General features: G+C 46.9%; 1 protein-coding gene across 7 annotated transcripts in view; it reads left to right on the top strand.

Moving 5' to 3' along the window:
- The window catches only part of NDRG4 (NDRG family member 4), a 102,302-nt gene that overhangs the window by 78,597 nt on the left and 9,160 nt on the right, over positions 1-14,545 (top strand). For all 7 annotated transcript variants that reach the window (XR_009758797.1, XM_061593649.1, XM_061593647.1 and 4 more), the window contains 8 exons: positions 674-760; positions 2,749-2,805; positions 3,793-3,896; positions 6,550-6,606; positions 6,701-6,752; positions 9,651-9,698; positions 11,092-11,127; positions 11,801-11,852. Coding sequence is in view for 6 of the 7 variants with exons in the window: in XM_061593649.1 (XP_061449633.1) it covers positions 674-760; positions 2,749-2,805; positions 3,793-3,896; positions 6,550-6,606; positions 6,701-6,752; positions 9,651-9,698; positions 11,092-11,127; positions 11,801-11,852 (493 nt within the window). In the remaining variant the exon portion in view is untranslated. The remainder of the gene's footprint in view (positions 1-673; positions 761-2,748; positions 2,806-3,792; positions 3,897-6,549; positions 6,607-6,700; positions 6,753-9,650; positions 9,699-11,091; positions 11,128-11,800; positions 11,853-14,545) is intronic.

Below are 14,545 nucleotides of genomic sequence, written 5' to 3'. Positions count from 1 at the left end.
TTTCTGCAGAAATCCCTTTTGAAATGAACTTGGAGTTGCAGCTCAGTGCCTTGCACAGCAGGTGCTTGTTTCCCCACCCTTTCGATTTGTTTATCCCCCAGGGAGTGACAAATGGGGAAGTCTCAAGTTGTGGCTCTCAAAGGGACAAGCTGTTCCTTGTTACTGGGCAGATCAGACTTCCCTAATTTTACTGCTCTCCAAATGTTTTGGACTACAACGTTCATGAGCCCAGCAAAATATTCTATGGAGGATAAGGCTGTCAGTGGCTACTAGCCGTGATAGCTGCGCTCTGCCCTCCCAGACAGAGGCAGTAGGCTTCCGAATACCAGTTGCGAGAGGGGGGAGCGGCTCTTGCCCTCCAGTCCTGCTTGTGGGCTTCCCAGAAGAGCATCTGGTCGGCCACTGTGAGGACAGGAGGCTGGACCAGATGAGCCATCGGCCTGACCAAGCAGCCAGACTCTTCGTAGGTTTTTATTGCTACCCTGGCTGGGGCTGATGAGAGTAGGTTGGGGGAGGTTGGAGGAAGTTACCCAGTTTGCATTACTGGATTCCCAAGATGAAGTATTTGCTTTCCAGTGCTCACTTTGATGCTTACTAATTGCTTCTTTGTCCCAGTGGATACGGATGTGAGCCGGAATAATCCCCATCTGCCGGTCTGTCTTTTTTGATATAGCTGATCTTCCCGGATCTGGTTGAAGGCCTTGTCCTGATCAATGTTGACCCCAATGGCAAAGGCTGGATTGACTGGGCAGCCACCAAGGTGAGCAGGCCTCCCCTTTCTTCTCCACTGCTACTGCGGAGGTGTCAGTGCCAGACCTCTCAAGGCTGATGAGGTGACCGATGCTGCTGCTCAAGCAGAGGACAGATGCAGCGCTGGGGGAGGGGGGGACTGAGTGAGGTCTCTTTGAATCAAAGGACATCTGTGCCAGTGGGGCAGTTTGCATTCCCCTCTGACAGGCCAGCAGCAAGCCGTGCAAGGTGGGGCCAGAGGTTATGTTATTGTTTTATTGATTTGTAATAGCCAATAATACAGAAAACACGACACGAAACTCCCCCTCTTTCCCTAGAAATAACAGAAATAATTACAATTTCTTCCTGGTTGCACACTTTTATTTTGGTTCACTTTGGCTTGTCCCAATTCACTAAATATGTGATTGCTGGCCACCAGGCTTCCATAAGATGATCCATTTCTGTCTCCCTTTTTGAGTTCTGAATTGTTGTGTGAATGTATCCATTATTAATAAATCCCAGATTTTTTAAAATGCAAATCTGCAGGGGTTGCAATAAATTTCCATTTTTGTGCTATCACTAATTGGGCAGCGGTTAACAAATCTCTATCTGGAGTCCAAAATTCCTGCTAAAAATATCCCAGACTAGAATGAATTGTGTAAAAATTCAATTTTGTATCTTTTTGCTTAATCCATGTGCCCCTTTGCACAATTTGGGATAATGTTTTTTAGAGTGGAGACAGAAAACAATTCAACCCTCAGCAATGAAGGGCATGAGTGACTAAGTGCAGAAGGGTTGAGTTTGGGGGCTGGGAAGTGTCCTCATAATGTCCCATCCCCAATCCCCTTCCTTCTTTCATAAGGTTTGGCGCAAGCTGCCAAGGGCCAGCCCAAAATATTTTGCTGCCTGAGGTGGAGGGCAAGGTGGCACCCCCACTCCATGTGCAGAAGCTGACGGAACTGGCAACTGAAAATCCAGCACTGGTGACGAGACAGCACACTTTCCTGCACCAGAGGATATAGTAGGCTTAGCTTGGGGAGTACAGAGCTGGCACGTGGCACACACCACCCTGCCCTCAAACAGCGCGTTGCCACTCTGTCTCACTCTGCCTCATGATAGGGGCCAGCCTTGCAAGTTGCCCACATGTTTCATGGCTCTGGGAAAGCTACAGACTAGCTTGTTTCTCAAAGGGCTCCTTGGGTTTGAAATGTCCACATGCAAAAGCACTACAAACATTTGCAGGGCAATTAAAACCCCCAAACCTCTCAAAATAAAGCTGCATGTGTCTCACTGCAACTGCTGGATATATGGAGTGGTTTCCTTGGTCCTTAGCTTCCACGTTTCAGCCTTGTGGTGGCAGCTGTCACGTGAGATAGTCTTCTCCAACCTGGATCCCTCCTGACAAAGCTGACAAGATGGCTCCCTGCCCCTTTTACTGTGGCCAACCAAGCTGCTGGTTTCTGTATCCACCCCTGACCTTCCATTGCCTGGAAAGTACTAGTTACAAGGTGTGACCCTGCCGTAGGATATTTCAAGCACTTACATGGTCTCTGTAATCCTTACAGCAGTCCTGTACAATAGACCAGCTTAATATCCCTGCACTGCAGAGGGAGAGGGCTGTAGTTGCCCAGTGAGCTCATGTCTAATAGTCATATAGTGGCTCAATGGCCACAAGATACCAGTGATGGGCTCAATAGCTCAGATAGCTTTAAAAATGATCAGACCAGCCATTCTCCAGACAAAGTGTCTTGCAGATGTTTTGGAGTACCCCCATCAGCCCCATCAATCCTACATCTGTGGTGGCTGGGGCTGATGGGGGTTGTAGCCCAAAGCATCTGAGGAAGTACCTGGTTGGGGAAGGCTGGCTTAGACACATTCATGGAAGAGGAGAGGCTTGTCAACAGCTGTTAGGTATGGAATGTCAGTGGGATTCAGAAGCAAGACCCAATGAGTTCAGTGAGTGTTCGTCTGATCTAGCCTGGCAATCCTTTCCTCTTATGCTTTGTTTCCAACTTTCAGCTCTCTGGCCTGACCAGCACATTACCTGACATGGTTCTGGCTCACTTGTTCAGCCAGGTAAGCAACACTCAACAGTGGAAGGGGGCTGGGCAGGAATGGGTGTCGTCCCAGGGCATCTTCTCCCTTCTTGCTTTTGGGCTTGTTCAAGGGAGGGTGTTTTAAAGCTTCAGGCTAGCCCTGTCCAAGAATGGTTGGAGGAACCTTTTAAAAAGAAAATTCCAGGCTGAGTCGGCCATGTGAGGAGCTTAAGAGGCAGCCACATGGCAGTCACTCTGTCCTGACAAGGTGTTTGCATTTTGCAGCTTCCTACCTGGTTCTGGCAATATTTGCCATGGTGTTACAAGCCACCAAAAAGAGATAGTCTGCCACGGTGAAAAGTGCTGGGATCATGTATGGAGGCTGCTATGGGACCAGGTGGCAGGGCATACATTTGAAACCTAAGAATCCCCCAAATAACTTGGGATGCAGAGCTACCTCCAGGTGGTTGCATTTCAGGAAGCTGCCTAGATGGCTGCTTGCAGCTGGGAAGAGCGCGCTGGTAGGGGTGATCTTGCCCTTCAAAGCTGACAGATTTTCAGAGGCTTCCGTGAGAAGTCAGGCTCTCCACTCGCCAAAGAGGACACATTTTCAAGGCTTGGCCAAAAGCCTGCATGCTGGCAGGACTGCTTTGAAAGCTCCATACACGTCTCCTCCCTGGGATGGATCTAGCAGGGATCATGCTGGGATGGGGTGTGAGTGAGTGAAAAGCCATGTATCTGCACCGCCCCCTTCTGGGAGGGCGCAAGTCCCCCTTTCCTTACCCAGCATCAGGGTTGGCAACCAGCCTGTCTCCTTAGCAAAAGCAAAAGTACAGGAGCAAGTTTGCCGTCTCAGCCTGGCCCTCCAGGGGTGGTCTCTGCTGGATCCAGTCAGGTCCCCCAGCAGAGTCCTTGCTCACAGACGTGTTTTTCTGGGTGATGCCTCCTCCAGCACAAACTGGGTGCTCTAGTCCTCTGTGGTGCTCTGAGGGCCTCCTTTTTGCCTGTGCTATTTCCACACCCGCAGGAGGAGCTGGTGGGCAACACAGAGCTGGTGCAGAGCTATCGGCAGCAGATTGGGAGTATGGTGAACCAGTACAACCTCCAGCTCTTCTGGAACATGTACAACAGGTGGGTGCAGGGGCTGACAGGGCCGCATACCTCTTGGAGAATGCCTTCCTCCCAACCGGCAGCGTCCACCACCCTCCCTGTCCCCATCCTCGTTTTGTTTAGTTTTTTAAAGGCCGCTTCCTGTCAGGGTGAAGCCTGTTTTATAACACTTTCTTACTGGTACCTCTATGTTGTACCTCTGCTTTCGTGATATGATTTTATTGTTTATGTGTTGCATTTTTGTGTACCAGTGGGAGATGTTTAAATATTCAGGGTTTGGAAATGCTTTAAAATAAATAAGCCCATTTCAGAAAGAATGTTGTTTTCTGGGGAGGGGACCAGGGTGATTTCCTAACAGCCCCCCCCTCAGTTTCCAGGTAGCAGGAATCTCTTCCCTCTCCTGTACTCCCTTTGGGAGCTTGGCAGAGGTGATGTGCCTGTGAGCCTGGAGGGATAGGCCTGAAGGCCCTGGTTGCTGACCTTTGATGTTGGAAGAGAGACTGGAAGGCCGTGTAAGCTCCACTGAGTGCTGGACCCACCCCGTGGACACTTAGAGCCCATCAGATCAAGTCACAAAGCACTAGCTATAGTTCAGTGGTAGAGCAACTGCTTTGCTTGCAGAAGGTCTGAGTTTCAAACTCTGGCATCTCTAGGAAGGGCTGGGAAAGACTTCCTGTTTGGAGAGCTACTGCCAGTCAGTGTGGGCATTGCTAAGCTAGATAGACGAGTGTTCTGGCTTGGTATAAGGCAGCTTCAAGGGTACCTAAACAGAAGCTGGCTCTTGTATTGGCAGTCAAAATGTTAAATAATGGGATGGGGAGAGGTGAGCAATAGCTGCCAGTTGAGAATATGGCATTATCCAAGACGTGTGCCTTGTTTGTTTTGTTTTAAAGGCCACCATTCTGCTTTCTGTTCTGTGATGTTTCCCCAGTGTTGTTGCTGTCTGGAAGGGCACTCTTTCACTATAGTGCAGCAAAAGTAGGACAAACCACTCCCGGAATATTTGTGGCATAAAAAGTTACAGGATTTCAGCAGGAAGCTACAAGACATGCACTGATCAGAAATAAAGCAGAATGTCCTCTGTTACACTTTTGCAGGTGCAAAGCATCTGAAGGGCACTAGGTTGGGGATGGCTGTGCTATTGGGATAGGTCCAGTGACCTCCAGCATCCTAAAATCTCCTCCCTCCTTCTCTCTTACTCTTCTAGCATTTTTGTTGGGGAAGACTTGGTGGCACTTTTGGTTTGAGGAGGGCATTTGTTTTTTGTTTGCTTTTTAAAAATGCCTTTTTTCTGTCTCATCTCCCGAGACTGGAGAGGCCTCCCTCTGCCAGGAGGGAGAAAAGGACCCCAACTAGCATGGCGTGAGGAAGTGCTGAATCCGTGCTTGGGCCAAATAGACTGAAGCTTAAGCCAGACAAGACAAGGGAGAGGCGAGAATTCCATTGGAGTCGGTTCTGAAACAGAATTTTCTAATAATTCACTTGCTTACCCTGTTTTGAGGACCGAGTGGCTTTTCCCCAACACAGGATATATATTTTTAAGAGCATTGAATATGTCAGTATTGTGCTAGGGGAATAGGTGGAGGCTGAGCACTATCCATCCACACAGAGGGAGATTTCCCCTGTCCCACCTTGTTCCTTAATGACTGGTTTTATTGTCAATTTCATCTTTTTTCTCCCCCTGCCTCCCCCTCCCTCTTCTGCCTGGTTAGATGCCTTTGGAAGCAGCTGCAGCTGCCAGGTCAGAAGCCCCTGTGCAAAAGCAGTCCCCTTCCCTCTGTTGTCCCCTTTCTTACCACTGGCTAAAAGCAGTTGCAAAGAGCTCTTTATGCTGGAGTGGAGGAGTCACAACTTAGTTGGGGGCCCAATATGGCTCTGTGTGTGTGTGTGTTTTTTCCCCTCCATGGCTAATCAGATCTGTTGGGGGACTTGGGGGGGAGCGATATGCCCTTATCCAAATGTCTTCTCCCTGTCATCGGCAGCTGCTCTTAGCACACAGACAGACACACACCAGTGCGCTCCCAAAACAGGAGGCAAGAGAAGTGGGAGGGGGCAGGGGGCAAGAGGCTGTGGAGAGAAAGCAAAATCCCAGTTAGGGAAGGGCCCAAAGAATTAGTCTGGAGGTTCCAGAGAAGAAGAGAGAGCAGGGAGGGGGACACAGACGGACGGACGGACAGTTTTTTCTCTCTTCTTGCGTTTTTTTGAAGAAGAGATCATCAAGAAGAAAATAGAACACAAGGATTGCTCTCCTCCTCCCCTCCATTCCCAGCCACCCACCCAAGACCAGCTGTCTGGGCAATCGCTGATGACCATGTAAATGCCAAGGCAATGGTGTCCTTTTGCAAGCAGGGGAACCTGCAGCACTGATCACCAAGGAAACGATCACGCCTACCTTTCAAAAGGAGCCCCAGTGGAAAGGGAAGAGAGGGACAGAGAGTGTTGGGAGAAGGGACGGGTTGGAAAGCTTGTGTGCTTGGTGTGAAATTGATCAGGCGAGATTTGAGAGGGGTGCGTGTGTGTGGTGGGCTAAAGTGAACCCACATTTTACAAGACTGGCCTCTGCAAGTCTTCTCGACCTGTCAGACTTCCCTCTGTCAAAGCAGTGAGCCTAGAAACACTTCTTGTCCCCATACATGCATGTCTGCTGCAATTAAACATTTCCCATTTTTCACAGTCGCAGAGATCTGGACATTAACCGGCCTGGGAGTATTCCGAACGCCAAAACACTCCGGTAAGTCACTGATTTGTTCCCTGGAGGATAGGGAGGGGGCCGCGAGCAGAAAGGGCCTCCCTGCTAATTGCATTTCTGCTCTTGGGGTTTGCAGCTGCCCAGTGATGCTGGTGGTGGGCGATAATGCACCTGCTGAAGATGGCGTGGTGAGTACAGAGTTAAGCCCTGTAGGGCTCCAGGTGCCGGCCGGATTGCATGATACCTGGAAGTTGTTTTCACATAGACTGCAAGCCTGCCTCTTCCTTGAAGGCTCGGGGTGGGGAACAACATTCAAAAAGCCAGAAGCCTGAGGACCACTCTGGCCCACAGGCTAGTCTTTCCTGCCCTGCTGAGTCTGGCCTGCCTTTTTTTTTTAACTAATTCAGCTACTTTGTTCAAATCAGTGTGTGATATGCACTGGTAAGTAAGCATACTGGGAGAGAGCCATAAGGATGAGACACTTTGAGCTTGTCCACGTTTGAGCATTGAACATGGAAATGGACTGCCTTCAAGTCGATCCCGACTTATGGCAACCCTGTGAATAGGGTTTTCATGGTAAGCGGTATTAAGAGGGGGTTTCCCATTGCCTTCCTCTGAGGCTGAGAGGCAGTGACTGGCCCACGGTCACCCAATGAGCTTCATGGCTGTGTGGGGATTTGAACCCCGGTCTCCCAGGTCATATGGCTCAACTCTATAAGGCTCAACTCCTGTACTGGAAATAGTTAGGAGCTCTGCCGGAAAAGAAATGAAAGCATTGAGGAAGTAGTGGCCATATTGAAAGGGAAGCAGAAGGAAGTGACAATTGATCCACTCTCCCCACAACACCAAAACAAATTGTCTGTGACCCAATTTCCCTTAATTTATCGGATTATCTCTGTATTGGGTAAACCTGAATTTTCAGGGGGAAAGCGTGAAGGTTGGTGGTGTTTGAGGGTAACTTCATGTAGACTACACAACTTAAATGAGAACACAAACAGCTGCAAACACATAGTAAATCCTAGTGTGGACAAGCCCTTTCTCTTCATTGCCTTCTCCGTCTTCTTCCCGGTAAGTTACCTCTGGGAAAGTGTGTGTATGTGTGAGACATCTCAGAACTGCCAATCTCTTGGCTCCTAAGGGGAAGCCATAACATTTAAGCAATTTTAGGTTTCTTGCACAGATGTGACTTGAGAACTTTCATGTTAGCTGATGGAGTTGAATGCTTGGCAGAAGCTGAATTGTAACAGAATCCTTGGTGAAGGATCATACTTTACCCTGACTCTGGTTTCAGGAAAACAATAAAGCTTACATTTATTGTAGAAAATACATACTCAATGGGAGAGATCCTAGTTCTAGCTAACTAGAGTTCGAGATGCAAACAACCATGCTTACTCTTTGATCTCTATAGGGGAGAGACACAAAGGACAGATGTCTCCTCTCTGAAGGTAGGATGAAGAAGGGAAGATCAGGAAATGAGTTCAGCAACCCTAAGTATCAGTTTACACACCCGAAGGAAGCTCAGCACAGGTTAGGTCAGAAAGACAGCCTAGGAAGCTCGGAGGTTCCCTTCTCTAGCTACCCTTTCCCCATGCAAACCCCATCAAGCTGAGTTGCATCCCAACACTTCCAACAGTTCATACACTGTCTGTTGTGTGTTTCTTTTCTTCTCTTGAATGGGAGCTAAACAAAAATGTAGCCAATGGGGGGGGGGACACCGCTTACAGTGCCATGTCAGTAGCTGTTTCATCCCTCTTGTTGAACTCCCTGTTAACAATAGATCTAATCAAAGCCCATGCATACCATGCCAAATTGTGTCCTGCATCAACCTCCATTGGATCCTTTCAATCCTGGTTCAATTTCCTTTGCTAACCTTAACCTTAACCCACTGAAATAAAGAAGACCACAGAAAAATCACAAACTCAAAACTGTAACTGAAACAAATACGCTGATTTATTGATGTACAATGCTGCATGGCATTGTAGGACTGATAGGGGGGAAATCTTGGAATTAAAGCAATTTAAAATAATTTAAAATAATGTGATATATATTTTTGCATAAGCTAATTAATGGTTAAAGATGACATGAACTAAAATACAATACCTAAAAATATGAACCAGTCACATTAGAATTACAATTAAAGATAGCATTGACAGACACTTTTGATAAATAATAAAATGGTCCACCTAGTTCCCTCCTGCCCTTCTCCTTGTGTATTTTAGCTCTAAGTTTCCTAGAATATTAAAGAAAGTCATTGTTACCTATGTGTGGGTAGGGCTGAAGCCTTAAGCTGAATGATGCTCGTGAAAGCAGGGCAGAACAGAGCAGACAGCAACAAGATAAGACAAAGTAATCCAAAGGCAATTCCTCCCCACCCCAAGAAGAGCTAACCAACCCTGAATTTGAATACATCTTTTATATTAATCAGCAAGCTGGACCAGCAGGTTGGAATAAGCTGATAAATGTACATTAATTTCAGTGGACTCCCCAATACTTAATTGTGCATAGACTATAATAATTACCATAATCTGTCTGGGAGGGGGACAAAGAGGAGTAGATGGATCCTTGCTTCTTCAGTGATTTTCCATACAAGTACCTTTGTCTGCAAAAATATGTTATGCTTTCACTTTTGTTACATCTGCACACAACTGTGTTCTGCAGTGCCTTATCAAGTTGCTAAGATTTCACATTCTTCTGGCTGGCAGCAGTGACCATGCTTTCAGAAATCCAAGCAGCCTGCAAAAATGGCACAGACAACAGCGGTTTCCATCATGGCTGCTCTGTCCTGCGCATTCACTTTCCATAACTGCCTTCTGCAGGCCAAGCAAGGACCGAATTAACATTCTTTCAATCTTTTTTTTTAAGTGTTAGAAACTTTATGATTAAGAACTGGAATGCACCATTTTGTCATTGTTTACCAAAGCTGTGACACCACCCCATTTTGCTGTTATTTCCCTGTCTCTGAGGGTTTGCTAACCCTATGGTTGGTGGTGATGGGTTAGCCTCTGGGTTGCATCTTGTGCCAGGACATGTGAGTTTGTGCTTCTGGGCTTGATGTTATTTTGAAACTCTGCCTTTGCTGTCTGCAGGTTGAATGTAACTCCAAGCTGGATCCAACCAGCACCACTTTTCTGAAGGTGAGATGGAGGACAAGTATTCCGGTTTGGTATTAGAAAGGGAAAGTCTCCCTTCAGGATTTGATTAACTCCCTTCTCTACTCTCCCGTGAGATCACAGAATCCTCTGTGTGTGATGCTGACTACAGAAATATTTGCTGCCCTTTCTAAGGCCCGCTTTTGTTGCCATTCCCCTTGTCTGACCCTCCCCCCCGGACTCTTAAGGGCCAAACAAAAGGGCTCAATGTCACATGTGCCTTTCTTCATTGCAGACCGCAATCACTGGGGACCCCCAATCAGGGCTGGTGGTGTGGAGGTTCCCTCTTGCGTGCCACAGTCCTGGAGAACTCTCCCCAAAGCTGCTATTTTGGCATGGGATGGCTCATTGCCCTGGGCACCAATGTAAATTTTCCCTCCGTCAGGTGGGGGTGATTCTTGTCAGCACCATGGCACAGGAGAAAAAAGTTAACCTCCACCCACTGTGTTCCAGATCCTGACTGGGGACCCCAGAAGCTGTTTACATTTTTTTGGTGGGGAGAGGGCAAAGAGATACATCTGTGGTTAATGATGTATGTAGTTTGGCCGTAAAACAAAATGTTATGCCTCTGCATCAGGGGCTGGGCCAACCCTGTGCTTTGTACAGTGCCTAGCACATGCTAGACATATTTGACTATAAGAAACAGGAGGGGAACTTCCCAGTCCTCCGCAGGATAGGAGGCAGAGTCGTTGTCTGGAGGACTTCTGCTTGGCTGGGGTGCTAGAGTTCTCAACTTCCTGCACTGAGTGGCGAGGGGAGGGGGCTGGACTCGACAGCCTACTCTCTGATTCCGAGATCACTCCAACTTGGGCTGGTCTTCCTCTTGGGGAGGGAGATGGGGAGGATGTTTCAGAAGCCACAAACCTTCAACAGGGCAGACTAGTCATCACGGCAGCCTGACCTTGTGAAGACGGGGCAGGACTTCAAGCGCACTGTAGTGGCCAGGAGGCCCCGCTAAGCCCTTCCCTTTTTCCTTCCAAAGCTGCTTCTTTCTAGCGGTTTTTATCCCAATGGCATTCTGAGACTGGAGGTCAACCTTGCGAGTTGCTTTCCCTGCCCGGCCATAATTTATAGGAATTTGGTGCAACCTTCTCTAATGCCTAGCTCTCCCTTTGCTAACAAGAGGAGGTCAGCCATTTTGAAAAGATGGAGGCCTCATACAGGGTAGGATTGGATGAAGTCAAGGGGAGCTGAGCTTTGCAGGCATGGCCATGCCCAGCAGTGGCTCAGGGGCTACGATGGCACTCAGGGCCTAACCCAGCCCACTGCCTTCTCATCAGGTCCAGCCAGGACTGGGCAGTGAAGGCATTTGAGGGGAGGGGGTGGTCATCTGGAGGCAGGGTGAGGCTTCCCTGATTTAAAACTGTTTTCCACTCAGATGGCTGATTCTGGCGGGCTCCCCCAAGTCACACAGGTGAGTTCTTCATCTTTCTCCTCACTTTGTGTTCCTCTGTGCTCTTGCCTGTTTGAAGACCTTCTGCAGAGCACGGAAAGCTCTGTCTGTGTGCCTCCGCACCTGTTGGGCACTTAGGCTGGCAAAATTCTCCCTCCTCTCCTCATTCCACCAAAGACCCCAGTGTGGAGCCCTGCTCCAGCATCACCTGGGGGCAGTGAGTTAAAGGAAATCCACATGTTGGTTCCAAGCAGCTGAAAACAGAAAACACAAATGTGTGTGTGTTTCATTTTATTCACTTGGTGGAAGTCAATGTTTGTTAAAGGAGACTCAAATATTCGGGGTGGGGGTGGAGGGGCAGGGGTGGAGCATCAATAGGGAAATGAACAACGATGTTGCTGCCAACTTTATTTTTCTTGTCAGCCCCCCGCTGTGGACAGAATCCACTCGCTCCACCTGCTTTGAAGGGGAGTTGGCACAATGGCGGGGGGGGGGAGAAGGAGGGAAAAAAGTGTAAGGTTAGGATTTGGATTCACAAAGTGTGGTCTTGGACTTCAAATACAAAACCTGAATTTCAAAAATTCAGATTCAGAAACTTAATGCACGTGAAAGAACATTTGTACCTTAGCAGTCTTGGTTGGGGATATTTTTCTCTCCATTTTTTCACCCACATCCCCTCTGGTTTCTTGAGCAGCCTGGAAAACTGACAGAAGCTTTCAAGTACTTCCTTCAAGGGATGGGCTACAGTAAGTACCTCTCTAGTTTTAGGGATGGATGTGCTAGGAGATAGTGTGTGTGTGTGTGTGTATCATAGGAGATGTCAGCATGTTTGTGGTTGGAGGGTGTACTTCATTTGGTCCATGTTTGTAAGTGAACTGGCCTTATATATCTGTTTGTTTATTGTATTATTGCGTGTATATCCCATCTTTCCTCCAAGGAGCTCAAGGTGGCGTACAAACATGGTTCTCCCCCTCCCAATTTAATCCTGACAACAACCTTGTGAGGTAGGTTAGGCTAAGAGACTGTGACTGGCCCAAGGTCACCCAATCAGCTTCATGGCCAAGTAGGGATTTGAACCCTGGTCTCCCAGGTTCCAGTCAGACACTTGAACCACTCGCCCACACTTTGTACCTCCCGGAGTAATATGTGGATCAAAATGTGATTACCCTTTGGATTTCACACTTCTCTGAATTTTATTATATAGTTCTCATCTCAAAAAGTGTACCTAAGTATGTATTTTAGGTTAGGGTATAAGTCGGAATTGACTTGAAGGCAGTTCATTTACATTTTATGTTTAGATATCTTTGGATATGTGTACATTAAGACAAAATACGGTTGTAAATACATATTTGTGATAAGTATTATTTACTGAAGTATATATTTAAGTATACACTTAAGCAGTGGTGGCTGGTATCCATTAGACTTGGTGGGGCTGCTATGGGGGCGGCCAACTGCTATTTCCCCCTCATTCTCATCCCTTGCAAACATATTGTGGAAACGTAAGCATTGCAGTTTTACAAATAGCACCTACTTAAGCTGTAGAGTGTCTTAGTTTGGTTCAGAAGGGGTCCCTGATGTCACAGCAGCAGATGGGAGGAAAGTTGTGTGGCCTCCACCTGTCCTGGTTCTTTCCATATCCTCCTTCTTTGTAAAGAAGCAGCGGATGCTTAAAAACTGCAGTTTTAATAATATTGAGCTCCTAACAAAGCTCTAGTCTTATGCTCGCTCTCATGACTGTGCACACAGTTAAGTTGTACCTCCTCAGAACAGAAACCTTGATCTCTGCTCATTCAGCAATGTTCTCCCGCTCCTTTTAAAAAACACATGCGCAAAACTCACATTTAGAAGGCACTACAAAAGGCTTTAGTCCTATGCTTGCTCTCAATGCATAAACCCCACAGAACATAGTGGAGGTTTACTTACTTCTGAATATGATGAAGAGGATTGTGTTAGTAACCAACAGTGCTTGGAAAAGTCATTTTAACAGGAACAAAGTAGTTCAGGTTCATCCAAATGCACTTTTAGTTCATAATTTCTGCCTGCCACACACAAGGCACAAGAGTGCTGCTCTCGCCCAGTGCCAACCCTAAACCATGCAAAGAACTCAAGTGAAGAGTAAAAAGAGAAGAAAAGACACATTTGGGCAACTTGTAATATATTTTTAAATTAAAACATATTTAAAATGAGCATCTGTAATTGTATGAATGTAATGGTTAATGTGTTGGACTAGGACCTAGAACACCAGGGTTCAGTTCTACACCCACTTAATAAACACAGTGGGGCTTACTTCTAAGTAAAAATAGTAGGATTACTGAGTTACTACAGCTGAATCGTACCTCCTCCTTGGTATAGTTGACCATTATATTTGTGAGACTAAATGACTACAGCAAATGTTATATTCAGGAACATTATATTTTATTTTATTTACCGGGCTTATTCCCAGGTATGCAGAGATAACCTCCCTGACAAGGAGCAGTGTATTCAAGTATGATGGATAATAGTCATCGGTTAAAGATTTCCAGAGTTTCTTTTTAAAAAAATAAAACCAATTGTGTAAATTGTAAGCTCCTATCGCTCAGAGAAAAAGATATGGCAGGTGGGAAAAACAAGAAGCTAAAATGTTAGAAAAAGGAGTCTTTCACACCACATGATCAGTTCTAAATACTGTAGCAGGAAGTTCCGCAAGTTCCTCCAGGATTCCACTGATGTGACGGCTCAGACATTCACACAAGGTGTCTCTAAATTTCTTGGTTTTCATAAAAGCAGGGATTTGCTCAACTCAAAATTCCTTCTCCTTTTGATCAACCACATCTACACAGGTTCCACCTCTTTACTCAAAGTGAAATTGAGGCTGGAAGTGTGCAACAACCCCACACATGCCCTGCTAACTGGATTGCCAGGATGTCTGTGTTTTCAGCTACTCTCCTGCTCTCTTCCATACCCCATAATGAAAGACAGCCCTCCCTAGGGCTTAGGGATTGACCAGGGCCCGACCTGGCTGCCCTCTGGTGCCAGCCCTGGTGGGACCATAGCAATTACTGTGATTGGCAGTGCTATCCAGAGATTATTGGCCAGAACAAAAGATGGACAGAGACAAACCCAGAGTGTCTCTAAATGTGAGGTACTGTGCAGAATAGGAATGTAAGGAACAGAGATAGGATTGGGCTATAGGTTTGGGGCTTTGGGATGGGCAGTGACCCAACCTGCCATTAGTGAGGGGCCTCCACTGCATTTAAGTATTAATTTTTGTATGGATTCTTTTTTAAACGCAGATTAATGTGGAAACAGGACAGAATGAATTTATGAGTAAAGACTTGTAAAATTGGAATGCACTGGAAACAGCTTAATCTGTCTGTCCCTAACTTTAGCCCTTCTCTGCAAGGACTGAGTATGGATATGGTAGTGGGCTTCCGTGTGTGTGTGTGTGTTCATTCCCTGA

This window comes from Rhineura floridana, chromosome 13 (genome assembly GCF_030035675.1).
Source record: "Rhineura floridana isolate rRhiFlo1 chromosome 13, rRhiFlo1.hap2, whole genome shotgun sequence".
Lineage (NCBI taxonomy): Eukaryota > Metazoa > Chordata > Lepidosauria > Squamata > Rhineuridae > Rhineura > Rhineura floridana.
The sequence above is the reverse complement of the archived record's forward strand: the minus strand, read 5'-3'. Positions and strand labels throughout refer to the sequence as shown.